Source organism: Rhinatrema bivittatum, chromosome 4 (assembly GCF_901001135.1).
Source record: "Rhinatrema bivittatum chromosome 4, aRhiBiv1.1, whole genome shotgun sequence".
Lineage (NCBI taxonomy): Eukaryota > Metazoa > Chordata > Amphibia > Gymnophiona > Rhinatrematidae > Rhinatrema > Rhinatrema bivittatum.
In genome coordinates, this window is record NC_042618.1 from 480,174,635 (window position 1) to 480,202,532 (window position 27,898).

General features: G+C 48.3%; 1 protein-coding gene across 2 annotated transcripts in view; it reads right to left on the minus strand.

Moving 5' to 3' along the window:
* Nucleotides 1-27,898, minus strand: part of PLCZ1 (phospholipase C zeta 1) — a 180,275-nt gene that overhangs the window by 8,726 nt on the left and 143,651 nt on the right. For both annotated transcript variants that reach the window (XM_029597339.1, XM_029597340.1), the window contains one exon: nucleotides 19,869-20,041. In XM_029597339.1, coding sequence (XP_029453199.1) covers nucleotides 19,869-20,041 — 173 coding nt within the window. The remainder of the gene's footprint in view (nucleotides 1-19,868; nucleotides 20,042-27,898) is intronic.

Consider the following 27,898-nt stretch of genomic DNA (forward strand, 5'->3'; position numbering starts at 1 on the left):
AAATAAAAATGTTAAATAGTTTGGACAAAATTGCTAATCTCAGAAACCACTGAACCAATTGCTTTCAAATTTGGACACAACCTTCATTTCGCATACAGGAAGGTTCTTCTGTACTTTCATTACAGATATGTCACACCTGTGACAGGTAAAATAGGTTTAAAAATGTTTTTGAGAAAACAGCGACATCTGCTGGACGTAAGCGCCATCTGTTACACCTTACACTAACATACGCTACACTAATCATTTCGCCAGTCCAGGTCCATGGTTCACTTCCATTTTAACACATTTGCACACTTTTTTCGCTGGAAGATAACTATTTCCTTTACAGATGAAATACACCCACCACCCTCCTCACACCCCCCACACACATGCCAAATTGATTTAATTCCCAGGCCCTCACAACACACACAAAACCACCCTCCTCACACCCCCCACACACATGCCAAATTTATTTACTTCCCAGGCCCTCACAACACACACAAAACCACCCTCCTCACACCCCCCACACACATGCCAAATTTATTTACTTCCCACAGCCTCCCAACACACACAAAACCTGACAGAAGTCCGGGAGGCTCCAGCGGGGGGCCAGGACCGGTCCGGGACACATCTCCTGCACTACGGCCGTCGGCTGCCAGCAATCAACATGGCGCCGACGGCCCTTTCCCTTACTAATCCACTCGGGGACACCAATGGTGGCAGTAACCCATGTGACATAGTAAGGGCGAGGGCCCCTCGGCGCCATTTTCAGGACTGGCAGCCGGCGGACCTTTGCCCTTACTATGTCAGAGGACCTACCGCTGCCATTGCTCCACCCCACTGACATAGTAAGGGCAAAGGGCCGTCAGGACCCGTTTCAGTGCTCGCAGCCGACGGACCAACGCCAATACATCGCTCCCGGACCGCTCCTGAACGCCCGCTCCACCGACTGACATTTTTATCAGGTCTCGGGGGGTCTGGAGGGTGGGGGGTGGTGATGAATTTATTGTGAACATCATGGGGAGGGTTCACGAGGGGGGGCAGGTTTCATTCATTCAGCAACTCTGGGGGGGGGGGGGCAGGGGGTGGGCTACTGTTTTTCGCAGGGCTGGGGGAGGAGGGGCAGGAGAGTGTGGGGTGGTTAGTTTAAGAGAACTTTTCTCATAGGGTTGTTTTTTGGGGGAAGGGGGAGGTTCACACACAAATACATACACTAAACTTGCACGATCTCAGGAATGCACCAAAATAGCCCTCCCCAGACCACAAAACAAATTTGGAAGTGCAAATTTGGTTAGGCACTACCCTATTTGGTTCCATAACGCGCACAGACTCCCAGGGACAGACCACATGTAGCACCAACAATTTTAATTTCCCAGGTCTTGGGAGGGGGCATGAGGGTGGGGGGTTTATTATTTGATTTAAAGGGTTGAGATGGGGGGGGGGGTTCCCACAGAAATAGAAAGACAAAGGTTTTCTGATCTGAAGGGTAGGCAGTAGGCGGGGGGAGGTGACAGTGAGGGGAGGGAGAATGAGGGGGGAGGTGAGTGTCAGGGGAGAGAGTTGGAGTGGGGACAGGGGAGGGAAGGGGGGGGGGTGAGTGACCAAGGGGGAGGAGGATGAGTGACTGAGGTAAATGAGCAAGGGGAAGGGGGAGGGAGGGTAAAGAACCTGACTCTGCCACTGCAACGCGTGGCCGGGTACCGCTAGTATATTTATAAATGATCTGGAAAGAAATACGACGAGTAAGATAATCAAATTTGCAGATGACACAAAATTGTACAGAGTAGTTAAATCACAAGCAGATTGTGATAAATTGCAGGAAGACCTTGTGAGACTGGAAAATTGGGCATCCAAATGGCAGATGAAATTTAATGTGGATAAGTGCAAGGCGATGAATATAGGGAAAAATAACCCATGCTATAGTTACACAATGTTGGGTTCCATATTAGGTGCTACAACCCAAGAAAGAGATCTAGGTGTCATAGTGGATAACACATTGAAATCGTCGGCTCAGTGTGCTGCAGCAGTCAAAAAAGCAAACAGAATGTTGGGAATTATTAGAAAGGAAATGGTGAATAAAACGGAAAATGTCATAATGCCTCTGTATCGCTCCATGGTGAGACCGCACCTTGAATACTGTGTACAATTCTGGTCGCCGCATCTCAAAAAAGATATAATTGTGATGGAGAAGGTACAAAGAAGAGCAACCAAAATGATAAGGGGAATGGAACAGCTCCACTATGAGGAAAGACTAAAGAGATTAGGACTTTTCAGCTTGGAGAAGAGACGGCTGAGGGGGGATATGATAGAGGTGTTTAAAATCATGAGAGGTCTAGAACGGGTAGATGTGAATCGGTTATTTACTCTTTCGGATAGTAGAAAGACTAGGGGACACTCCATGAAGTTAGCATGGGGCACATTTAAAACTAATCGGAGAAAGTTCTTTTTTACTCAACGCACAATTAAACTCTGGAATTTGTTGCCAGAGGATGTGGTTAGTGCAGTTAGTATAGCTGTGTTTAAAAAAGGATTGGATAAGTTCTTGGAGGAGAAGTCCATTACCTGCTATTAGGGATGTGAATCGTGTCCTCGATCGTCTTAACGATCGATTTCGGCTGGGAGGGGGAGGGAATCGTATTGTTGCCGTTTGGCGGGGTAAAATATCGTGAAAAATCGTGAAAAATCGTTAAAAAATCGAAAAAATCGAAAAATCGAAAAACCGGCACATTAAAACCCCCTAAAACCCACCCCCGACCCTTTAAATTAAATCCCCCACCCTCCCGAACCCCCCCCAAATAACTTAAATAACCTGCGGGTCCAGCGGCGGTCCGGAACGGCAGCGGTCCGGAACGGGCTCCTGCTCCTGCATCTTGTTGTCTTCGGCCGGCGCCATTTTCCAAAATGGCGCCGAAAAATGGCGGCGGCCATAGACGAAAAAGATTGGACGGCAGGAGGTCCTTCCGGACCCCCGCTGGACTTTTGGCAAGTCTCGTGGGGGTCAGGAGGCCCCCCACAAGCTGGCCAAAAGTTCCTGGAGGTCCAGCGGGGGTCAGGGAGCGATTTCCCGCCGCGAATCGTTTTCGTACGGAAAATGGCGCCGGCAGGAGATCGACTGCAGGAGGTCGTTCAGCGAGGCGCCGGAACCCTCGCTGAACGACCTCCTGCAGTCGATCTCCTGCCGGCGCCATTTTCCGTACGAAAACGATTCGCGGCGGGAAATCGCTCCCTGACCCCCGCTGGACCTCCAGGAACTTTTGGCCAGCTTGTGGGGGGCCTCCTGACCCCCACGAGACTTGCCAAAAGTCCAGCGGGGGTCCGGAAGGACCTCCTGCCGTCCAATCTTTTTCGTCTATGGCCGCCGCCATTTTTCGGCGCCATTTTGGAAAATGGCGCCGGCCGAAGACGACAAGATGCAGGAGCAGGAGCCCGTTCCGGACCGCTGCCGTTCCGGACCGCCGCTGGACCCGCAGGTTATTTAAGTTATTTGGGGGGGGTTCGGGAGGGTGGGGATTTAATTTAAAGGGTCGGGGGTGGGTTTTAGGGGGTTTTAGTGTGCCGGCTCACGATTCTAACGATTTATAACGATAAATCGTTAGAATCTGTATTGTATTGTGTTCCATAACGGTTTAAGACGATATTAAAATTATCGGACGATAATTTTAATCGTCCTAAAACGATTCACATCCCTACCTGCTATTAAGTTCACTAATAGGCCGATACAGTACAGTGCGCTCCGTGCACTGTTATCCTGCTTTTGGACGCGCATTTTCCCTTACCCCTTATTCAGTAAGGGGAGGAAAACGCACGTCCAACCCGTGGCACCTAATAGCGCCCTCAACATGCAAATGCATGTTGATGGCCCTATTAGGTATGCGCGTGGGATACAGAAAGTAAAATGTGCAGCCAAGCCGCACATTTTACTTTCAGAAATTAGCGCCGACCCAAAGGTCGGCGCTAATTTCTTCCGGCGCCGGGAAAGTGCACCGAAAAGCAGTAAAACTGCTTTTCTGTGCACCCTCCGACTTAATATCATAGCGATATCAAGTCGGAGGTCCCGAAGAGTAAAAAAAGTAAAAAAAAAAAAAAAATTTGAAATCGGGCCCGCGGCTGTCGGGACGAAAACTGGACGCTCAATTTTGCCGGCGTCCGGTTTCCGAGCCCGTGGCTGTCAGCGGGCTCAAGAACCAACGCCGGCAAAATTGAGCGCCGGCTGTCAAACCCGCTGACAGCTGCCGCTCCTGTCAAAAAGGCGGCGCTAGGGACGCGCTAGTGTCCCTAGCGCCTCCTTTTACCCGGATCTACCGCGTCACCTAATTTAAATAGAGAATCATGCGCACCGGCGAAGGGCTGGTGCATGCACCGGGAGAACGGGCGTTCGTCCGCTCTCCCGCAGACTTTACTGTATCGGCCCGTTAGAGAATAGCCACTGCCATTAGCAATGGTAACATGGAATAGACTTAGTTTTTGGGTACTTGCCAGGTTCTTATGGCCTGGATTGGCCACTGTTGGAAACAGGATGCTGGGCTTGATGGACCCTTGGTCTGACCCAGTATGGCAAGTTCTTATGTTCTTATGTTCACCTCAGACACACAAGCAGAGCACCGACACATTCTCCAAGAATAAACAACCACAAATTAGAAACAGAAATATGCAAAAACTGATTTACTCTATCCACTCCAGCTTCACTCCCCCCTCCTGCTCTTTATGGGGAGCGAAGAGAGTGAGAACAATAGGAGAGGAGAGTCTAGATTAGGGAGCATAGTGGGTATTCTTTGCTCTGCAGTTTGACTGCTGCAGGTTCATCTCTCCTTCCCTGTCTCTGAATGGCAGGAGGGGAGGGGCTGGAGTAGGGAGCAGAGTGGTTATTCTTTGCTCTGCAGTGTCTGACTGCTGCAGGCTCATCCTTCCCCCCTGTCTCTGAATGGCAGGAGGGGAGGTGCTGGAGTAGGGAGCAGAGTGGTTATTCTTTGCTCTGCAGTGTCTGACTGCTGCAGGTTTATCCCTTCTCCCTGTCTCTGAATGGCAGGAGGGGAGGGGCTGGAGTAGGGAGCAGGGTGGTTATTCTTTGCTCTGCAGTGTCTGCTGGAGATTTGTCCCTTCTCCCTGTCTCTGAATGGCAGGAGGGGAGGTGCTGGAGTAGGGAGCAGGGTGGGTATTCTTTGCTCTGCAGTGTCTGACTGCTGCAGGTTTGTCCCTTCTCCCTGTCTCTGAATGGCAGGAGGGGAGGGGCTGGAGTAGGGAGCAGGGTGGTTATTCTTTGCTCTGCAGTGTCTGCTGGAGGTTTGTCCCTTCTCCCTGTCTCTGAATGGCAGGAGGGGAGGTGCTGGAGTAGGGAGCAGGGTGGGTATTCTTTGCTCTGCAGTGTTTGACTGCTGCAGGTTTGTCCCTTCTCCCTGTCTCTGAATGGCAGGAGGGGAGGGGCTGGAGTAGGGAGCAGGGTGGGTATTCTTTGCTCTGCAGTTTGACTGCTGCAGGTTTGTCCCTTCTCCCTGTCTCTGAATGGCAGGAGGGGAGGTGCTGGAGTAGGGAGCAGAGTGGTTATTCTTTGCTCTGCAGTGTCTGACTGCTGCAGGTTTGTCCCTTCTCCCTGTCTCTGAATGGCAGGAGGGGAGGGGCTGGAGTAGGGAGCAGGGTGGGTATTCTTTGCTCTGCAGTGTCTGACTGCTGCAGGTTTGTCCCTTCTCCCTGTCTCTGAATGGCAGGAGGGGAGGGGCTGGAGTAGGGAGCAGAGTGGTTATTCTTTGCTCTGCAGTGTTTGACTGCTGCAGGTTTGTCCCTTCTCCCTGTCTCTGAATGGCAGGAGGAGAGGGGCTGGAGTAGGGAGCAGGGTGGGTGTTCTTTGCTCTGCAGTGTCTGACTGCTGCAGGTTTGTCCCTTCTCCCTGTCTCTGAATGGCAGGAGGGGAGGGGCTGGAGTAGGGAGCAGGGTGGGTATTCTTTGCTCTGCAGTGTCTGACTGCTGCAGGTTTGTCCCTTCTCCCTATCTGAATGGCAGGATGGGAGGGGTTGCATTAGGGAACAGAGTGGCTCTTTTTTTGCCGTGCATTGTGCTCTGTTTGCTCCAGGTTCAACCTCTTTCCCCCTGTTGCCTACATTCTGTCTGGAAGGTGAGGTCTTGAAGCTGGAAGAAGACACCTGTTTTCTGCTACCTGAATTTAGGGGCACTGGCCATGCAATTGGCCCCTGCTCTCTATGGCCTGAGTCAGCTGCCCCTTTTGCTGATAGGTAAAAATGGTTCTGTCTCCTCCTTTGCTGACTTTTTCCTGAAGTTAGAAGTGCTCAGGGTCCTGTTTACACGTGAGACCTAATAGCCCCACACAATTGCACCTTCAGTGGGAAAGTGGCAGAGGAGGAGGCCGCAGCAGGTAAGGACGTTGCAGACCTGATTCCTTTTGCAGGCTGGAGACAACGGGGAAAGTGAAGGGAAAACAATGCCAGTGGGAACTGGGAAGGAGGGAAGGGAAGAGAAGAGAAGACTGATGCTAGGGGGATGGGAGAAGGAAAGAAAGGAATGGTGGTGATGCCAGGTGGGTGGAGAGAAGGGAAGGGAAAGTGATAATGCCAGGGGCTGGGGAGGAGAGGGGAGGTGGTGGTGTGCCACAATATGAAAAAAAAGTGGATAATCACTGCCCTAGAGGAGAGGAGAGCTGGAGTTGGGGAAAATATTCCAATACTTTCAATGTATAAAGCAGATGCAAGAAATAAACCTTTGTCAGATAAAGAGGTCATAGTATGAGGCTCCAGGGTGGGTGCACTAAGGAGTAACATCAGAAAATGCTTTTTGGCAAGGATGGTAGGATAGAGGCAGTCTTTTCCTGCTGTCATCCTCCACATAAAGCAGTAATGTCTGGGATAAACACAGAGGATAAGTGAGGGGAGCTGCAGAGATCCCCTGGGGTCTGCTGGCCTTACAGAGCTGAAAGCACAGTGGTGGGACAGGCACGTCCCCAGGATTCAGTGCTCGGTTTATTCCAGAAGATCACATTTCCAGCTTTGGTATGATAAAGGTGCCAACGCACACACACACAACAGTTGAAGCCTGGGACAAGTCATTCATACTAAAGGGCCATATAAATAAATATATATATATCACACTATTACATAAAATAAACGAGCTTATGTTTAAAACAAAACTGTTCCACATCAAGTTGTATCTAATTGACAAAACATTTCCTGACTAGGATAGCTAAAACATTTGATGGGTGCAGTAGAAGATACAAAAGTATCCTAGGCTTGATACAGTGACAGAATGAAAGAAAATGTTACATATTGCTACAAAAAGAAGTTGTGAGGAGACAGACACAGTCTTCCAGCTGTTCAGCAGTCTGGTGCAGAATAATGCAAGAAATCAGCATGCGCCCCCAGTGCTGTGTGGGAAACCTGGAATCCTGTTAGTCTCCCTTCTAATGTGGTCAGACGTCCTGGGTATAGACGTGAAGTCCCCAACAAGGCCCTGTTTTGCCTAGACCGGCTTCCTCCGGGGGAACCATGAATCTTGTTGGTACAAAGTCAGATGTGCACCACGAGAGCTGCCCACGAGGGACTGATGTGCAAAGATAAAGTTCACACTGGCTATAGATGAGTGAAAGGTGAAACAGGGCATGATGTTTAGTGAAATGTCATAGCCAATCCTGATAATGGTGTCACCTTTCTAGCCAGAGTGAACATAAGCTCATTTGTTTTATGTAATAGTGTGATATTTGTCAATAAAGAACAATTTTTTTTAACTTTGTAATACTTCCTAACTACTCTATACATTAGTGCTTTTTCCCCTTAATTGGGAATTTTTTGCTATATACATACAGAAAACAAATTTCCCAAAGATAAAATAAATAGAAGAGACCCCTTTGGTACATCTGGCCCATAGAATAAATATGCATGCATTGATTTGTTTAATTTGTTTGATGCCAATCTGAAGGTGTATGATTCTGGCAGAGGTTAGCCGAAATTCGGATTTGGTGTAGACTAGGCTCCTTGGTCTTAGTAAAGTCACAGAGGATGTGTGAACAGCTTTTGGTAGTAGGCTGACTTCTCATAAGCTGGAAAATGTAGCTAAATGCCTAAAGAGTAGATGTTTACTGCTGTAAGTACAGCAAAACGTGCAGCTGCATGACAGGAGAGATCACAGGTAGGCACCAAGAGGCTCTGACTTGTGAGGCCTTGATTGTCATTCTTGGCAGGGATGAGCATGACTTTGCCCGCTCATACCCTACTGCTGGCTGTGACATCTGCCTTGTTCTAGAGGCTTTCTTTATTTAATGATCTGCTCTACCCTTTTATGATGTATGAAATAATCAGGATTAGTGCTGTGCTGACAGGGAACCGCTACAAGGCCAAATTCTCAAGAGATGTTTCATGCAGGTTTTAATCAAAAACGCATTTACAGGCCCTTCTAGCAGCAGGTAAAATACATTGCGCTTAATGGTCTGTGCTCCTTTCAGCATGCAACAACACCAAAACCATCTGAGCCTTCAAAGCAATTGCCATATATATAGGAGCCTCCCTCTCGTCCATCCACTTCAGCATGTGGCTGCATTTCTGCTTGGAGCAGTTATTAAATAATTATGAGAAGCAAATCATTGCAAATGTCCACGCTCATTCCCAGCCTACAGAAGAGCTCATTCAAGAGCAGCCTGGTTGCTATTCACTATCATGCACATTACCCAAATCTCATTCTAACTGTGTATTTTTCCATTTAGGGTCTTTCTCCACATCTGACTGGTTGAGCCTTCTTGGGACAAATCTCAAACCTGCAAGTGACAGGGGAAAGGGGCATAGGACCCTCATGATGGACTCATGGGGCTCCTTCTTCAGTTGGCTAACAACTTGCAACCAGAGTGAGTTTGGGGCTTCACAATGCCAGACTTCAGGGCTGATGCAATAAAGTGCATCAGGGGGGGTCATATAATAAGGCAGGTGGTGAGGCAGCAAAAATTTCCCCCCCTCAAAAAAAACCCCAATGCCCCTGCAGTATCTGCCTTAGTGCCGCCCATAAACTGTTACCAGTGCGCAATCCACACACTTACAAATAGAGAGGTTACCATGTAGCGTCCCGTGTCACCGCGGCCCCGTGCAGGCTCACCAGTCTGTTGTGCCGCATGCTCGGTGAAACACTGCAGCACAAGCGCTGAAGCCAGCGAAGGGAATATGGGTCTAGCCCCCTTGCTGGTTTTGCTTTGCTTTGCTAAATTCCCCTCCAAATAATTTTTAAACTTTTCCTTAGCAGACAATAAAATGGCATCTGTAAAATTACTATAACACAAACTTCGCAGTGTTGCTTGCCACCTGAGTGTTGTCCCCACAGGATAAAGTGGGCGGCTCAGCTTCCGTTTTCCCGCTATTGCTCAATGGCTCGGCGGGGGCCTGAGGGAAAAGGAAGAGCAGAAGAGTACAGATTGCCGATGCCTGGAATCAGGGAGGACGGTGGGGCCATGGGGATGGGAACCGATGGGACAGCACACAGGGACCGGGCCTAGGACAGGGCAGGCCATGGACAGAGGGGAGCACAGCAGGAGACCTTGTGAAAGCAGAGCAGTGCTGCAGTGAGCTGCTGAAAAACTCCCACTGCAGCCTACTGAATTTGGCCAAATGCTCTCTGGCTCCTCCCTGCTGCTGGAGAGGAGAGAGAGAAAGACACTGGTCTGGAGGGGGAGGGGTGATGTGACAATGACAAAAGGGAGAGAGGAAAGAGAGGCTGGTCTGGGGGCAGGGGGGGCACAGTGACTGGAGAGAGAGGAGAGACAGAGGCTGGTCGGGGGAGATGTGACAGTGACTGTGAGAGAGATTGATCTAGGGGGAGGGGGTAATAGTGACTGTGAGAGCGAGAGAGAGACTGGTCAGGAGAAATGACTGACTGGTGAGAGCAAGAGACTGGTCTAAGGGGGAGGCATGACAGTAACTGTGGGACAGACTGATCAGGGTGACAGTGACTGGTGAGAGTGAGAGACTGGTCTGGGAGAGGCATGACAGTAACTGTGGGAGAGACTGATCAGGGTGACAGTGACTGGTGAGAGTGAGAGACTGGTCTGGGGGAGGCATGACAGTAACTGTGGGAGAAACTGATCAGGGTGACAGTGACTGGTGAGAATGAGAGACTGGTCTGGGAGAGGCATGACAGTAACTGTGGGAGAGACTGATCAGGGTGACTGACTGGTGAGAGTGAGAGACTGTCTGGGGGAGGCATGACAGTAACTGTGGGAGAGACTGATCAGGGTGACAGTGACTGGTGAGAGTGAGAGACTGGTCTGGGGAGGCATGACAGTAACTGTGGGAGAGACTGATCAGGGTGACAGTGACTGGTGAGAGTGAGAGACTGGTCTGGGGGAGGCATGACAGTAACTGTGGGAGAGACTGATCAGGGTGACAGTGACTGGTGAGAGTGAGAGACTGGTCTGGGGGAGGCATGACAGTAACTGTGGGAGAGACTGATCAGGGTGACAGTGACTGGTGAGAGTGAGAGACTGGTCTGGGAGAGGCATGACAGTAACTGTGGGAGAGACTGATCAGGGTGACAGTGACTGGTGAGAGTGAGAGACTGGTCTGGGGAGGCATGACAGTAACTGTGGGAGAGTCTGATCAGGGTGACAGTGACTGGTGAGAGTGAGAGACTGGTCTGGGGGAGGCATGACAGTAACTGTGGGAGAGACTGATCAGGGTGACAGTGACTGGTGAGAGTGGGAGACTGTCTGGGTGGAGGCATGACAGTAACTGTGGGAGAGACTGATCAGGGTGACAGTGACTGGTGAGAGTGAGAGACTGGTCTGGGGGAGGCATGACAATAACTGTGGGATAGTCTGATCAGGGTGACAGTGACTGGTGAGAGGGAGAGACTGGTCTGGGGGAGGCATGACAATAACTGTGGGAGAGACTGATCAGGGTGACAGTGACTGGTGAGAGTGAGAGACTGGGTGGAGGCATGACAGTAACTGTGGGAGAGACTGATCAGGGTGACAGTGACTGGTGAGAGTGAGAGACTGTCTGGGTGGAGGCATGACAGTAACTGTGGGAGAGACTGATCAGGGTGACAGTGACCTGTGAGAGTGAGAGGCTGTCTGGGTGGAGGCATGACAGTAACTGTGGGAGAGACTGATCAGGGTGACAGTGACTGGTGAGAGTGAGAGACTGGTCTGGGGGAGGCATGACAGTAACTGTGGGAGAGTCTGATCAGGGTGACAGTGTCACGGTTGGGCTCCGGTCAGGAGTCGAGAACACCACTATCAGGGGTGTCTCTGGGTGGAGAGAGGCAGGGTTGCAGAAGAGTCCAGATGCTGGCTGGTGCAGGCAGGAATGAATGAACCCTATGGGCAAGTGGGAAGGTGGAATAGGCAAATGGAGTTTCACACTGACAGGAGATACCTAATATCAGATGCATGAAGGTAAGGGTGAACTTAAGTGCTGATACTGCATGGAGGTATGTATGAATGTGAATGCAGGTACAGGTGTACAGGAAACTGGAACTGGGTGCTGGTAAGGATGAATTCAGGAAGCGTGCAGGTAAGAGTGATAATGGCTGGAGGTATAAGTGACTGAGATGAGAAAACAAGACTGACAGAGAACGGTACAGACAAACCAGGACAGCACTGACAATGAACATAAAACACATAGGCCCGAAGGCAGCAGAGCAGGGCAAAGGGCCCGTAGGCCACACACACACCCTGTAGGCAGAGGGCCCGTAGGCCACACATACACCCTGTAGGCAGAGGGCCCATAGGCCACAAACACACACAGAAGGCAGAGGGCCCATAGGCCACGCACACACCCTGTAGGCAGAGGGCCCGTAGGCCACACACACACCCTGTAGGCAGAGGGCCCGTAGGCCACAAACACACACAGAAGGCAGAGGGCCCGTAGGCCACACACACACACAGAAGGCAGAGGGCCCGTAGGCCACACACACATACAGAAGGCATAGAAACATAGAAACATAGAAATGACGGCAGAAGAAGACCAAATGGCCCATCCAGTCTGCCCAGCAAGCTTCCCTCATTTTTTCTCTCATACATATCTGTTTCTCTTAGCTCTTGGTTCTAATTCCCTTCCACCCCCGCCATTAATGTAGAGAGCGGTGATGGAGCTGCATCCAAGTGAAATATCTAGCTTGATTAGTTAGAGGTAGTAGGGGTAGTAACCGCCGCAATAAGCAAGCTACACCCATGCTTATTTGTTTTTACCCAGATTATGTTATACAGCCCTTATTGGTTGATTATCTTCTCCCCTGCCGTTGAAGCAGGGAGCTATGCTGGATATGCATCGAAAGTGAAGTATCAGGCACATTTGGTTTGGGGTAGTAACCGCCGTAACAAGCCAGCTACTCCCCGCTTTGTGAGTGTGAATACTTTTTTCTTCTCCCCTGCCGTTGAAGTTATGCTGGATATGCGTGAAGTATCAGTTTTTCTTTTCCCCTGCCGTTGAAGCAGAGAGCTATGCTGGATATGCATCGAAAGTGAAGTATCAGGCACATTTGGTTTGGGGTAGTAACCGCCGTAACAAGCCAGCTACTCCCCGCTTTGTGAGTGTGAATCCTTTTTTCTTCTCCCCTGCCGTTTAAGCAGAGAGCTCTGCTGGATGTGTGAAGTAACAGTTTTTCTTCTCCTCTGCTGTTGAAGCAGAGAACTATGCTGGATATGCATTGAAAGTGAAGTATAAGAATGGAGTGATCAAGCTAGTTGAAAGGTATCAGGAATAGAGGAAGGTGGAGGTAGTAATTTGGATATTTGGTTTGGGGTAGTAACCGCCGTAACAAGCCAGCTACTCCCGTCTTTGAGAGTGCAAATCCTTTTTTCCACATTTCCTCTTGCTGTTGAAGCTTAGAGTGATGTTGGAGTCACAGTAACCATGTGTATGTTTATTGAATAAGGGTATTGTCTCCAGGCAGTAGCCATCATTCTGGCGAGTCACCCACTCTTCATTGGCGGCCTCTTGACTTTATGGATCCACAGTATTTATCCCACGCCCCTTTGAAGTCCTTCACAGTTCTGGTCTTCACCACTTCCTCCGGAAGGGCATTCCAGGCATCCACCACCCTCTCCGTGAAGAAATACTTCCTGACATTGGTTCTGAATCTTCCTCCCTGGAGCTTCAAATCGTGACCCCTGATTCTGCTGATTTTTTTCTTATGGTAAAGGTTTGTCGTTGCCTTTGGATCATTAAAACCTTTCAAGTATCTGAAAGTCTGTATCATATCACCTCTGCTCCTCCTTTCCTCCAGGGTGTACATATTTAGATTCTTCAATCTCTCCTCGTACGTCATGCGATGAAGATCCTCCACCTTCCTGGTCGCCCTTCTCTGTACCGCTTCCATCTTGTCTTTGTCTTTTTGTAGATACGGTCTCCAGAACTGAACACAGTACTCCATGTGAGGCCTCACCAAGGACCTGTACAAGGGAATAATCACTTCCCTTTTCTTACTCGATATTCCTCTCTCTATGCAGCCCAGCATTCTTCTGGCTTTTGCTATCGCCTTGTCGCATTGTTTCGCAGACTTCATATCATTAGACACTATCACCCCAAGGTCCCTCTCCTGCTCCGTGCACGTCAGCCTTTCCCCCCCCATCGAATACAGTTCATTCGGATTTCCGCTCCCCATATGCATGACTTTGCACTTCTTGGAATTGAATCTCAGCTGCCATATCTTCGACCACTCTTCCAGTTTCCTTAGATCCCGTCTCATTCTCTCCACTCCTTCCGGCGTGTCCACTCTGTTGCAGATCTTAGTGTCATCCGCAAAAAGACAAACCTTACCTTCTATCCCGTCCGCAATGTCGCTCACAAAGATATTGAACAGGACCGGTCCCAACACCGATCCTTGTGGTACACCACTTAAAACCGCTCTCTCTTCAGAGAAGGTTCCGTTTACCATCACACATTGTCTTCTGTCCGTTAACCAATTTGCAATCCAGGTCACCACCTTGTCACTCACTCCCAAGCTTCTCGTTTTATTCACCAGTCTCCTGTGCGGAACCGTATCAAAAGCTTTGCTGAAATCCAAGTATATGACATCGAGCACTCTTCCTTGATCCAATTCCTTGGTTACCCAGTCAAAAAAGTCAATCAGATTTGTCTGACAGGATCTTCCCCTGGTGAATCCATGTTGCCTCTGGTCCATCAATTCTCCGGACTGTAGATAGTTCACTATTCTCTCTTTCAGCAGAGACTCCATTACTTTTCCCACCACCGAAGTGAGGCTAACCGGCCTGTAGTTGCCAGCCTCCTCCCTGTTCACACTCTTGTGAAGCGGGACCACCACCGCTCTTCTCCAATCTCTCGGCACCACTCCCGTTTCTAGGGATCTATTGAACAGGTCACACAGCGGACCTGCCAGAACATCTCTGAGCTCCCTCAATATCCTTGGATGAATCCCATCAGGCCCCATGGCTTTGTCCACTTTCAGGTTCTTTAGCTCTTCCCACACATTTTCTACTGTAAAAGGATTTTCATCTATTCCACTTCCCTCCAGTTTCTTGTTGTGTAGAGATGGTCATTCTCCAGGGTCTTCTTTAGTGAACACAGAGCTGAAGTATTCGTTTAATATTTCTGCCATTTCTTCGTCTGTCTCCACACATTGATCATTACCACCTTTCAATTTCACTATACCACTTTGGACCTTTCTCTTTTCGCTGATGTATCTGAAAAATGTTTTGTCACCATTTTTTATCTCCTTGGCAATCCTCTCTTCTGCTTGATTTTTTGCCAACTTGATTGTTTTCTTCATCTCCCTCAGTTGATACAAATATTCTTCTTTGTGCTCCTCCCTTTGGGATCCTTTATATTTCTTGAATGCTGTTCTTTTAGCTTTAATTTTGTCAGCCACCTCCTTTGAGAACCAGATAGGTTTCAATTTTCTTTTGCTTTTCTTTATGTTTGTAACATATAGAGCAGTTGCCTTGGTGATTGCTCCTTTTAGATTGGTCCACTGCTGATCCACATCTCTCTCGTTCTCCCATCCTTTAAGTTCTTCCTCTATGTTCTTTCCCATTTCCTCAAAGTCTGTGTTTTTGAACTGTAAAACTCGGGTCTTTGTGGTTCTTTTCCCTATTCTATTAGTGATATTAAACCATACCGTTCGATGATCACTGCTGCTGAGGTGGGCGCCCACCTGGACATCTGAGACATTATCTGCATTATTGAGCAATAAGTCGAGTATAGCACCTTCTCTCGTGGGTTCCAACACCATTTGTTTGAACAAAGATACTTGCATGGCATCCATTATTGCTCTACTATTTTTAGTTTCTGCAGATGGGATTTTCCAGTCTACATCTGGCATATTAAAGTCACCCACGATCACCACTTCTCCCTTCCTGCCTATCTTATGGATGTCTTCAATCAGATCTCTGTCCAGCTCTTCCTTTTGGTTTGGAGGCCTGTAAACCACTCCAATATAAATGGACACTCCGTCATCTTTTTTTAGGTCGACCCATAGAGCTTCTTCTTTACCCCAACTTCCTTGTAGCTCAGATGCTTGGATGTTGTTTCTGACATAAAGAGCCACACCTCCCCCTTTTCTATCCTCTCTGTCCTTCCTTAACAAGTTGTAGCCTGGTATTGTTGTATCCCATTCATGAGATTCTGTGAACCATGTTTTTGTGATAGCAACAATGTCCAATTCTGCCTCAGCCATTAGGGCCTGCAGATCTGGGATTTTATTTCCCAAACTATGAGCATTTGTGGTCATAGCCTTCCAGGTACTCTCTTTAAGGTTATTGCTTTTCCTGGACTCCTTATGAGATATTAGTTGAGATTTGTTATTCACTTTACTCTTTCTGTTTGTAGTTGTGCCACTGTTCACAGAGTTATCCATCTCAATTAGATTTTTCTTTTGGTTATGGATCTTGAAATACTGCATGCATTGTGTTTTTTCTCTCTTTTCTGGTAATACTGCAATGTTTTTCTCAAGAACTTCCTCAGTTTTTAATATAGAGAGGGCTTGTTCTTTTTGCATTTGGTACATTGTGTGTCTCCTCATCACAGGTCTAATTCTACCAGAGCCCACTGTAATCCTGGATTGTAAAGAATTTCTTAATGACCTGTTTGAGTGGGGGGGTATACCTGTTGGCTGCTCATCTGTCAAGAATGGATGACTGTGGGTCCTACCTGAGCCTAATGGATCTCCTTTTCTTGACTCCTGGTTTTTCCATGATATTGGGGAATTATTATCTGTGTAATGCAATGTGGTTGTAATACTTTTAATTGAAGCTAATTGAGCTTTTATCTCAGTCAGCTCCTTTTTCAAGGAAGAGAGTTGTGCACAAATTGGGCAAGCTCTAAGTTTCCAGATGCTTTCCCTCAGAATAAAGGCTCCACAGCAGTTACATTGGATAGTCCTCATCTTGGTAGTTTGTGATTTGTATTTCCTTGACTGTTACCAATGTACTAATTTATCTCGCTGCCAATGGGAAGTTAGGCAGTCTTTATTAGAAAACAAGGCAGGGGGCCCGTAGGCCACACACACACACAGAGCAAGGCGAGTCAGGTCAGAAGGCCCGTAGGCCAAACACAGCAAGCAAGGCAATACAGAACAGGACAGAAGGCCCGAAGGCCAAACACCGCAAGCAAGGCAACACAGAAGCAGACAGAAGGCCCGAAGGCCAAGCATGGGAGGCTAGAGCAGGAAGCCCAGGTGAGCTCGATGCTGAAGCGCCGATGGTACTGCTAGACAGGGTTATAAAGACAAGACTGGTGTATAGAGTAGACAGGAAGGAAGGAGTGGGCCAGCCAGAAGGACATGCTCGTGGAGGACCTCTGGTGGTGAGGCGGCTACATAGCAGGCATAGCCGTAACAGACAGTGACTGGTGAGAGTGAGAGTGAGAGACTGGTCTGGGAGAGGCATGACAGTAACTGTGGGAGAGACTGATCAGGGTGACAGTGACTGGTGAGAGTGAGAGACTGGTCTGGGAGAGGCATGACAGTAACTGTGGGAGAGACTGATCAGGGTGTCAGTGACTGGTGAGAGTGAGAGACTGGTCTGGGAGAGGCATGACAGTAACTGTGGGAGAGTCTGATCAAGGTGACAGTGACTGGTGAGAGTGAAAGACTAGTCTGGGGGAGAGGTGACATGACCGGTGAGAAAGAGACTGGTCTGGGGAGAAGGGGGTGACAGTAACCATGAGAGAGAATTATCTAGGGGGAAGAGGGGTGACAGTGACTGATGAGAGAGACTGGTCTGGGGAGGAGGGCTTGACAGTAACTGAGTCTGAGACAGAAAGACTGATCTGGGGGGAGGGCTGATAGTGACTGTTGAGTGAGCAGTGTTGGTCTTTGGTTAGGATACACTGAACGGTCACTCTGGGCACAACCAGTACCACCTATCTTGCCAAGGCCCAGCGGGGCCACAATAGATTCCAACCCAAACATGGCCCAAAGATAAGTGGAAGCCCTGAGAGCGAGTGTGGGAAGGAATGAGACAGAGCCTGTGTATGTGTGAGACTGTGTGTATGAGAGTGGGCGTGTACATGAGAAGGAGTGTGCGAGAGAACGAACATATGTAAATGTGTGTCAAAGAAGGATAAAGTTTGTGTGTGTCCCCCACCCCTTCCGCAATCCACAACAATCTGAGGGTGACTGAAAATGAAAACAACCCAGGTATAAAGAGAGGGGTTTTTTTTAATCCTTATTAGTTTTAATTATTGGGTGTTTGATGTTTCTGTTGTTTTGAAATATTTTATTGATGTTTTGGAAAATGTATAACATTTTAAAATGATTGAATTTCTATTCATCAGAAGTTTGGAAATATTTATTTATTTTATTAGCATGGTGTTGCTATTATGATTCAAGATTTATATTTCATTGATTATATTGTTTGATGTTTTAGGAAGAATTGTAATGTTGTGCTGCATACAGAGTACAGTTTGTTGCGGTGGCTGTACATTTCTATTTATGCTGTATGGTCTCTTTATTCTGTATTTATTTCCATACCTGTTGGAATATTTTGTATAAATGTCATTAAAATAAGATCTTATATCCCTTTTCTAAATTTGGAGCTCTGAGATATAAATGTATGACTGGTAAGTGCTGACTTATACAAATCTTGCCTAGGGGCGCAAGGAATGACTAGGACCGGGGTCCAAATGTTCGGTTTCTGGAGAGCCCTCCTAGACGAGGAGCACCTGTGAGGTATATTTGTTTATTTCTAGAAGTATTAATGCTGTTCTGCAAACTTATATTTCATTATTTCACTGCATTAAATGAAAATATAGTAAAGATATAATTTACAAATGTTCAATTTTTCATCTCTTTGACTGTTCAAATACTCCCTTGATTCTATGAATAGCTCTTATGTAAGAGTTCATTTGTGCCCTTTGGATGTGAATAAGGGCTTGCACGTTTTCCTTTAAATGAAACTTTGTAACAATTATGTTGCAATAGTGGATACATTAGGCCCTCTGGTTTCATCCACTGGATTTACTTTGTAATTTTCTCCAGATATGGGAGACAAACATTCATCTCCAGCTGCCTCTCTGCTCATCAAATGGAAAGCATTAAGAAATATCACACACATCTCCCCCCCCCCCCCCCCCCCAAAATATCAGCATGAATCTACATGCAAAGTCAAAGCTGAACACCCCCTCCCCACTGATCTTTTTCTTCTCCGTAATGTCATCCAGCCTTCTTGCAAGAACATCCACGGATGCAGCTAAAATTACTTCCTCTGGAAACATCCATAGCTTTACCTCTAATAGAAGGACTAGGGGGCACTCCATGAAGTTAGCAAGTAGCACATTTAAGCCTAATCGGAGAAAGTTCTTTTTCACTCAACGCACAATAAAGCTCTGGAATTTGTTGCCAGAGGATGTGGTTAGTGCAGTTAGTGTTGCTGGGTTCAAAAAAGGTTTGGATAAGTTCTTGGAGGAGAAGTCCATTAACGGCTATTAATCAAGTTTACTTACAGGCTGATTCAGTAAAGTCTGCGGGAGAGCAGGCGTTTGCCCACTCTCCCGGCGCGCACACCGGCCAGTTGCCGGTGCGCGCGATTCAGTATTTAAATTAGGCCCAGTGGTAAAAACGGGCAAAAGGAGGCGCTAGGGACACTAGCGCGTCCCTAGCACCTGTACTGTATCGGCCTGTTAGTGAATATCCAGTGCTATTAATTGCATCAGTAGCATGGGGTCTTCTTAGTGTTTGGGTAATTGCCAGGTTCTTGTGCCCTGGTTTGGCCTCTGTTGGAAACAGGATGCTGGGCTTGATGGACCCTTGGTCTGACCCAGCATGGCAAGTTCTTATGTTCTTATGGGTGCCTGATGCATTTCAGCGCTAAGGATGCACAATATACACACTCCAGGCCTATTTTGCCCCTTGTTATTGTGCCTTTACATTGTGTCTATATTGGGTGAAATCGACCTAAAGCGGGATAAGACAGACGCTCGTATTGAATGCTTGTTGCAGTAGTGGGTGCCTGATGCATTTGAGCGCTAGGGATGCACAGTTCTTCCCTAGTGCATCCCTTTTAATGTAGCAGCTCATTTAAATATTGCACCGGGCGCCCAGGAGATGTGGCTGCGCATGCGTTGGGAAATCAGGTGCTCGATACGACTGCCCGTTTTAATGTGCATCTTATTGCATCGGACCCTTTGTGTTACAGACACATGAAAGTAAAATCAGCCAGCATGTGAAATGTGCCAGCTGCAGAGGGTCCAGTTTGTAAACTGGACCCTCTGTGACAATGGTTTGTTTGTTAGCCTTATTTTTGATGATTTTTATTGTTTATAATATTTGTTAGTTTAAATTTTATTGTTCAGTTTAGTTTCTGTGAAACTTTTAGATTTTAATTTTGCGTGTGTAATTATGTACACCGCTTAGGCCAATTGTGTTAAGCGATTAATACATTTTTAAAAAAGAAAAAAAAGGTATCAAGACGAGCCAAGAAGCTGCCTGCTGGAACAGCAAACATTGCTCACCCGCAGTGACAAGGTGACTTGGGGGAAGTTGTGTCTTCGGCTATTGGCATCGTACTGTGAGTTAGCATTTCTCAGGAACTCCGGCTTCAGAAGATAACCGCAACCTCCGTTGTCCTGAAATTTTCCATTTTGCAGATCCATCGAAAGACCTGGTGTCTGAAAATTCAGAGCCACTGCAAGAAAAAGAAAGGATATTGACTTGTCTAAAGGAGAAGAATCGCAAGGCACTAAGGTGAGAAGTCTTCAGGGCTTCCCTTGACAGATGTGGGACGGGGGTCCATGCACAACCATTTCCACCTAAAATTTGGACAAGTAATTATTAACACTGTCTAACATGAACTTAAAGTTACCATACCTGTTAGTAAAGATAAATGTTAACAAAGTGTGTCTGTTAACAAATTATATTTATTGTTATGACCTTTAATGTAAGAAGTTGTTATATTTGTAAACTGGACTGAATGCCTGTACCAAACTTCAGTACATAAAAACACACAAACAAAAACAAATAAATAAAATACTGCCGTGCATTGGATTGGAAGATTAGGAGCTTTGCAGGAGAGAGAAAAAAGTGGGTTTGTTTTTTAAATTAAAATTTGGGCCATTTGCACACCTCAACTGCCACCTACCAAAAGTGACACAGGGGTACGAAAGTAAACATGTTATATATGAATACTCAGAAAAAATAAACTGCTGAAATGTAAACATTTAAACCTAAATCTATGTCAAGAAACAGTGTCTGACTGATATTTCCAATAAATGAAACCACTCAAAATCAGCTGAACTGTGCATTTCAAGACACAAAAATGATGGCAGAGAAGACCTTTGGCCTATCCATTCTCCCCAACCAAACCAAGAAATTCAGATTTCAGTTCCCTGCCACTCCCTCAGGGAGCCCCCGTGCTTATCCCAGGCTTCCCTGAATTCAGATTTCAGGTCCCTGCCACTCCCTCAGGGAGCCCCCGTGCTTATCCCAGGCTTCCCTGAATTCAGATTTCAGGTCCCTGCCACTCCCTCAGGGTGTCCCCGTGCTTATCCCAGGCTTCCCTGAATTCACCTTTCCAGTCCCTGCCACTCCCTCAGGGAGCCCCCGTGCTTATCCCAGGCTTCCCTGAATTCACCTTTCCAGTCCCTGCCACTCCCTCAGGGAGCCCCCGTGCTTATCCCAGGCTTCCCTGAATTCACCTTTCCAGTCCCTGCCACTCCCTCAGGGAGTCCCCGTGCTTATCCCAGGCTTCCCTGAATTCACCTTTCCAGTCCCTGCCACTCCCTCAGGGAGCCCCCGTGCTTATCCCAGGCTTCCCTGAATTCACCTTTCCAGTCCCCGCCACTCCCTCAGGGAGTCCCCGTGCTTATCCCAGGCTTCCCTGAATTCACCTTTCCAGTCCCTGCCACTCCCTCAGGGAGTCCCCGTGCTTATCCAAGGCTTCCCTGAATTCACCTTTCCAGTCCCTGCCACTCCCTCAGGGAGTCCCCGTGCTTATCCCAGGCTTCCCTGAATTCACCTTCCCAGTCCCTGCCACTCCCTCAGGGAGCCCCCGTGCTTATCCCAGGCTTCCCTGAATTCACCTTTCCAGTCCCTGCCACTCCCTCAGGGAGTCCCCGTGCTTATCCCAGGCTTCCCTGAATTCACCTTTCCAGTCCCTGCCACTCCCTCAGGGAGCCCCCGTGCTTATCCCAGGCTTCCCTGAATTCACCTTTCCAGTCCCTGCCACTCCCTCAGGGAGCCCCCGTGCTTATCCCAGGCTTCCCTGAATTCACCTTTCCAGTCCCCGCCACTCCCTCAGGGAGTCCCCGTGCTTATCCCAGGCTTCCCTGAATTCACCTTTCCAGTCCCCGCCACTCCCTCAGGGAGTCCCCGTGCTTATCCCAGGCTTCCCTGAATTCACCTTTCCAGTCCCCGCCACTCCCTCAGGGAGTCCCCGTGCTTATCCCAGGCTTCCCTGAATTCACCTTTCCAGTCCTTGCCACTCCCTCAGGGAGTCCCCGTGCTTATCCCAGGCTTCCCTGAATTCACCTTTCCAGTCCCTGCCACTCCCTCAGGGAGTCCCCGTGCTTATCCCAGGCTTCCCTGAATTCACCTTTCCAGTCCCTGCCACTCCCTCAGGGAGCCCCCGTGCTTATCCCAGGCTTCCCTGAATTCACCTTTCCAGTCCCCGCCACTCCCTCAGGGAGTCCCCGTGCTTATCCCAGGCTTCCCTGAATTCACCTTTCCAGTCCCTGCCACTCCCTCAGGGAGTCCCCGTGCTTATCCCAGGCTTCCCTGAATTCACCTTTCCAGTCCCTGCCACTCCCTCAGGGAGCCCCCGTGCTTATCCCAGGCTTCCCTGAATTCACCTTTCCAGTCCCTGCCACTCCCTCAGGGAGTCCCCGTGCTTATCCCAGGCTTCCCTGAATTCACCTTTCCAGTCCCTGCCACTCCCTCAGGGAGCCCCCGTGCTTATCCCAGGCTTCCCTGAATTCACCTTTCCAGTCCCTGCCACTCCCTCAGGGAGCCCCCGTGCTTATCCCAGGCTTCCCTGAATTCACCTTTCCAGTCCCCGCCACTCCCTCAGGGAGTCCCCGTGCTTATCCCAGGCTTCCCTGAATTCACCTTTCCAGTCCCCGCCACTCCCTCAGGGAGTCCCCGTGCTTATCCCAGGCTTCCCTGAATTCACCTTTCCAGTCCCTGCCACTCCCTCAGGGAGTCCCCGTGCTTATCCCAGGCTTCCCTGAATTCACCTTTCCAGTCCTTGCCACTCCCTCAGGGAGTCCCCGTGCTTATCCCAGGCTTCCCTGAATTCACCTTTCCAGTCCCTGCCCCTCCCTCAGGGAGTCCCCGTGCTTATCCCAGGCTTCCCTGAATTCACCTTTCCAGTCCCTGCCACTCCCTCAGGGAGCCCCCGTGCTTATCCCAGGCTTCCCTGAATTCACCTTTCCAGTCCCCGCCACTCCCTCAGGGAGACCCCGTGCTTATCCCAGGCTTCCCTGAATTCACTTTTCCAGTCCCTGCCACTCCCTCAGGGAGCCCCCGTGCTTATCCCAGGCTTCCCTGAATTCACCTTTCCAGTCCCTGCCCCTCCCTCAGGGAGTCCCCGTGCTTATCCCAGGCTTCCCTGAATTCACCTTTCCAGTCCCTGCCACTCCCTCAGGGAGTCCCCGTGCTTATCCCAGGCTTCCCAGAATTCACCTTCCCAGTCCCTGCCACTCCCTCAGGGAGTCCCGGTGCTTATCCCAGGCTTCCCTGAATTCACCTTTCCAGTCCCTGCCACTCCCTCATGGACTCCCTGTGCTTATCCCAGGCTTCCCTGAATTCACCTTTCCAGTCCCCGCCACTCCCTCAGGGAGTCCCCGTGCTTATCCCAGGCTTCCCTGAATTCACCTTTCCAGTCCCTGCCACTCCCTCAGGGAGTCCCCGTGTTTATCCCAGGCTTCCCTGAATTCACCTTTCCAGTCCCTGCCACTCCCTCAGGGAGTCCCCGTGCTTATCCCAGGCTTCCCTGAATTCACCTTTCCAGTCCCTGCCACTCCCTCAGGGAGTCCCCGTGCTTATCCCAGGCTTCCCTGAATTCACCTTTCCAGTCCCTGCCACTCCCTCAGGGAGTCCCCGTGCTTATCCCAGGCTTCCCTGAATTCACCTTTCCAGTCCCCGCCACTCCCTCAGGGAGTCCCCGTGCTTATCCCAGGCTTCCCTGAATTCACCTTTCCAGTCCCTGCCACTCCCTCAGGGAGTCCCCGTGTTTATCCCAGGCTTCCCTGAATTCACCTTTCCAGTCCCTGCCACTCCCTCAGGGAGTCCCCGTGCTTATCCCAGGCTTCCCTGAATTCACCTTTCCAGTCCCTGCCACTCCCTCAGGGAGTCCCCGTGTTTATCCCAGGCTTCCCTGAATTCACCTTTCCAGTCCCTGCCACTCCCTCAGGGACTCCCCGTGCTTATCCCAGGCTTCCCTGAATTCACCTTTCCAGTCCCCGCCACTCCCTCAGGGAGTCCCCGTGCTTATCCCAGGCTTCCCTGAATTCACCTTTCCAGTCCCTGCCACTCCCTCAGGGAGTCCCCGTGCTTATCCCAGGCTTCCCTGAATTCACCTTTCCAATCCCTGCCCCTCCCTCAGGGAGTCCCCGTGCTTATCCCAGGCTTCCCTGAATTCACCTTTCCAGTCCCTGCCATTGGCTCTAGCAGGGCTGATGGTAGCATTTTTGCTGCCCTGTGCAAACAGTTAATATGCTGCCCACCCCACCCCCCTCGCTTTAATTCGGTCTCTGTCTCGGGCCGCTAGAAAAAGCCCAGCTCCTTCCAGAAATGTAAACTCTGAGAACTGTCACCGACCTCCCTCCAGGTCTTCACCCCCTCCCCTGGTGCCCATGGTCAGTGGAAGAGTCTCAGGTGCTCCAGGCAAAGCTTATATCCTTTGCACTGCCCCTCCTCCCCATGCACACAGTTAAGAATTATGCATTTATAATAATATATTTGACAAGATTCAGAATATCCAAAGCACAGTCTTCTGCGCGTTCTGAGATAAAAGTATCACCGCATGTATATTATGTGTACATGCACTACTATGGTGGCAGCCAGGAAGCCTGCAAAAATGATACTTGGAACCAATATGGCATTTGGGTTGTTGTAATGCGTGATAGGTGTGGGCTTGATCCTCAGAAAGGCATGAGTAAATTACAATTAAAATATAGCAAAGCTACCACACCAAAACAGCACTAACTTCCAGAACTTAAAAAGTAACAAAGCTTACCCATGAAAAGGCAGCACTGCATGTATTTCACCGAGACCTAAAACACCAGTACACCTTCCATTAGGAAATCAGAACAAACCAAGCTGCTATAGATTCCTACACTCTAAGTGAAGACCTCTCCTCGGTCACACAGGCAGACCCTCACCAACTACAGAAAAATAGAAACCATAAAGTGTAATAAAAACATGCAGGCAAAAACTGAACAGGAAACCGTACATCAGGCTGACTGCAGTGCAAGAATGGGAAAACTCTTCCCCACACATATCATACCCTCATATAATAATAAAAGAAATGCATAGGCAAGCAGTATCACAGGCGTGTCATAGCTCAGATCAGCACAGAACTGGAAACCGTACATCAGGCTGACTGCAGTGCAAGAATGGGAAAACTCTTCCCCACACACATCATACCCTCATATAATAATAAAAGAAATGCCTAGGCAAGCAGTATCGCAGGAGTGTCATAGCTCAGATCAGCACAGAACTGGAAACCGTACATCAGGCTGACTGCAGTGCAACCATGGGAAAACTCTTCCCCACACATATCATACCCTCATATAATAATAAAAGAAATGCATAGGCAAGCAGTATCGCAGGAGTGTCATAGCTCAGATCAGCACAGAACTGGAAACCGTACATCAGGCTGACTGCAGTGCAACCATGGGAAAACTCTTCCCCACACATATCCCCAGTCCACACATATCATACCCTCATATAATAATAAAAGAAATGCCTAGGCAAGCAGTATCGCAGGAGTGTCATAGCTCAGATCAGCACAGAACTGGAAACCGTACATCAGGCTGACTGCAGTGCAACCATGGGAAAACTCTTCCCCACACATATCATACCCTCATATAATAATAAAAGAAATGCATAGGCAAGCAGTATCACAGGAGTGTCATAGCTCAGATCAGCACAGAACTGGAAACCGTACATCAGGCTGACTGCAGTGCAACAATGGGAAAACTCTTCCCCACACATATCCCCAGTCCACACATATCATACCCTCATATAATAATAAAAGAAATGCCTAGGCAAGCAGTATCGCAGGAGTGTCATAGCTCAGATCAGCACAGAACTGGAAACCGTACATCAGGCTGACTGCAGTGCAAGAATGGGAAAACTCTTCCCCACACACATCATACCCTCATATAATAATAAAAGAAATGCCTAGGCAAGCAGTATCACAGGAGTGTCATAGCTCAGATCAGCACAGAACTGGAAACCGTACATCAGGCTGACTGCAGTGCAACCATGGGAAAACTCTTCCCCACACATATCATACCCTCATATAATAATAAAAGAAATGCATAGGCAAGCAGTATCACAGGCGTGTCATAGCTCAGATCAGCACAGAACTGGAAACCGTACATCAGGCTGACTGCAGTGCAGCCATGGGAAAACTCTTCCCCACACATATCATACCCTCATATAATAATAAAAGAAATGCATAGGCAAGCAGTATCACAGGAGTCATAGCTCAGATCAGCACAGAACTGGAAATCGTACATCAGGCTGACTGCAGTGCAACCATGGGAAAACTCTTCCCCACACATATCATACCCTCATATAATAATAAAAGAAATGCCTAGGCAAGCAGTATCGCAGGAGTGTCATAGCTCAGATCAGCACAGAACTGGAAACCGTACATCAGGCTGACTGCAGTGCAAGAATGGGAAAACTCTTCCCCACACATATCCCCACACATATCATACCCTCATATAATAATAAAAGAAATGCCTAGGCAAGCAGTATCGCAGGAGTGTCATAGCTCAGATCAGCACAGAACTGGAAACCGTACATCAGGCTGACTGCAGTGCAACCATGGGAAAACTCTTCCCCACACATATCCCCATACATATCATACCCTCATATAATAATAAAAGAAATGCAAATGCAAGCAGTATCGCAGGAGTGTCATAGCTCAGATCAGCACAGAATGAATCTCTTAAACAGGGTTATTAATGATATAGACAAATCAATATTTAAATTTGCAAAGCTTTCACTGTGAACTCATCCACATTTATTGGCACGGTTTGTGTAAGGACTTTCCTCTTCAATTTCTTTAACAATAATCCATCGAATATCAAAAACTCTACTTGCTTGGAAAATTATTGTTTGCATTGGCTCCCAACAAAGAATTCTTCATTTCTCCCCGTGTGACCAGGGCTTCATCAGGGAGACCTTTGGAATGACCGTTCCTTAATCTCGCCATCCACTCCTTAATGGAACTTCTTCCAAACCCGCCACTTAAATGAATTTGTAACCGGGCTCACGCTCCAATCCAGCGATGGAATCAGAAATGACAGTGCTGACGTACACGGCTCAACGTAAGATTGTTAAGGGGTTAGGGATGTGACCAGTGATGATAAAACATCTATTGTACATTATTTGTGTGTGCTCTGTATAAATATTTGTAAATTTATGAAAATTTGAGTTTTGGTAATTAGATATAAAAAATATTTTCTTTCTTTGTATTCTCTCTAATTGTATGTGAGAGAAGATATTTTGTGTATTTGTTCTTTTATTGTCTTTTATACTTTTACAATCAGGTAGAGCCAGGGATTAAGACTGAAATGCAATCCTGAAAAAAGTGGGATTTAAGGTGGAATTTGAATATGGGCAAGGAGGGAGCAGAGCGGAGCAGCTCAGGAATGGGTGCAGCGGAGTGGAAAGTGTGAAGGAGAAAGGCTCAGAGCAGAGCAGCTCGTGAGGAGAGGGAATGTGGAGCTGCGGATTGACTGCACACATGCTAGGGTAGATCATGGCTACTTCTCACCAGGACATTTTTCAGAGAGCCAACTTGCATTTGGCCCCCATCTCACTGTGGGTAAAACATGAGCAGAGAGGCTTAGGGAAGGAAAGTCCATGTGGGTTAGCCTGACTTTGGTGGTGGGAAAATTAATGGAGACGCTGCTGAAGGAAAGGATAGTGAACTGTCTACAATCCAGTGGATTGTTGGACCTGAGGCAGCATGGATTCTCTAAGGCAGTGTTTCCCAACCCTCTCCTGGAGGCACACCTAGCCGGTCAGGTTTTCAGGATTGCCGCAATAAATATGCATGAGATTGATTTGCATACCCTGGGTCTCCAATGTATGCAAATCTCTCTCATGCATATTCATTATGGATATTCTGAAAACCTGACTGGTTAGGTGTGCCTCCAGGAGAGGGTTGGGAAACACTGCTCTAAGGGAAAGTCCTGTCAGACAAATCTGATTGATTTTTTTTATTGGGTGACTAAAGAATCGGATCAAGGAATAGCACTCAATGTCATCTATTTGGATTTCAGCAAAGCTTTTGAACTGGTCC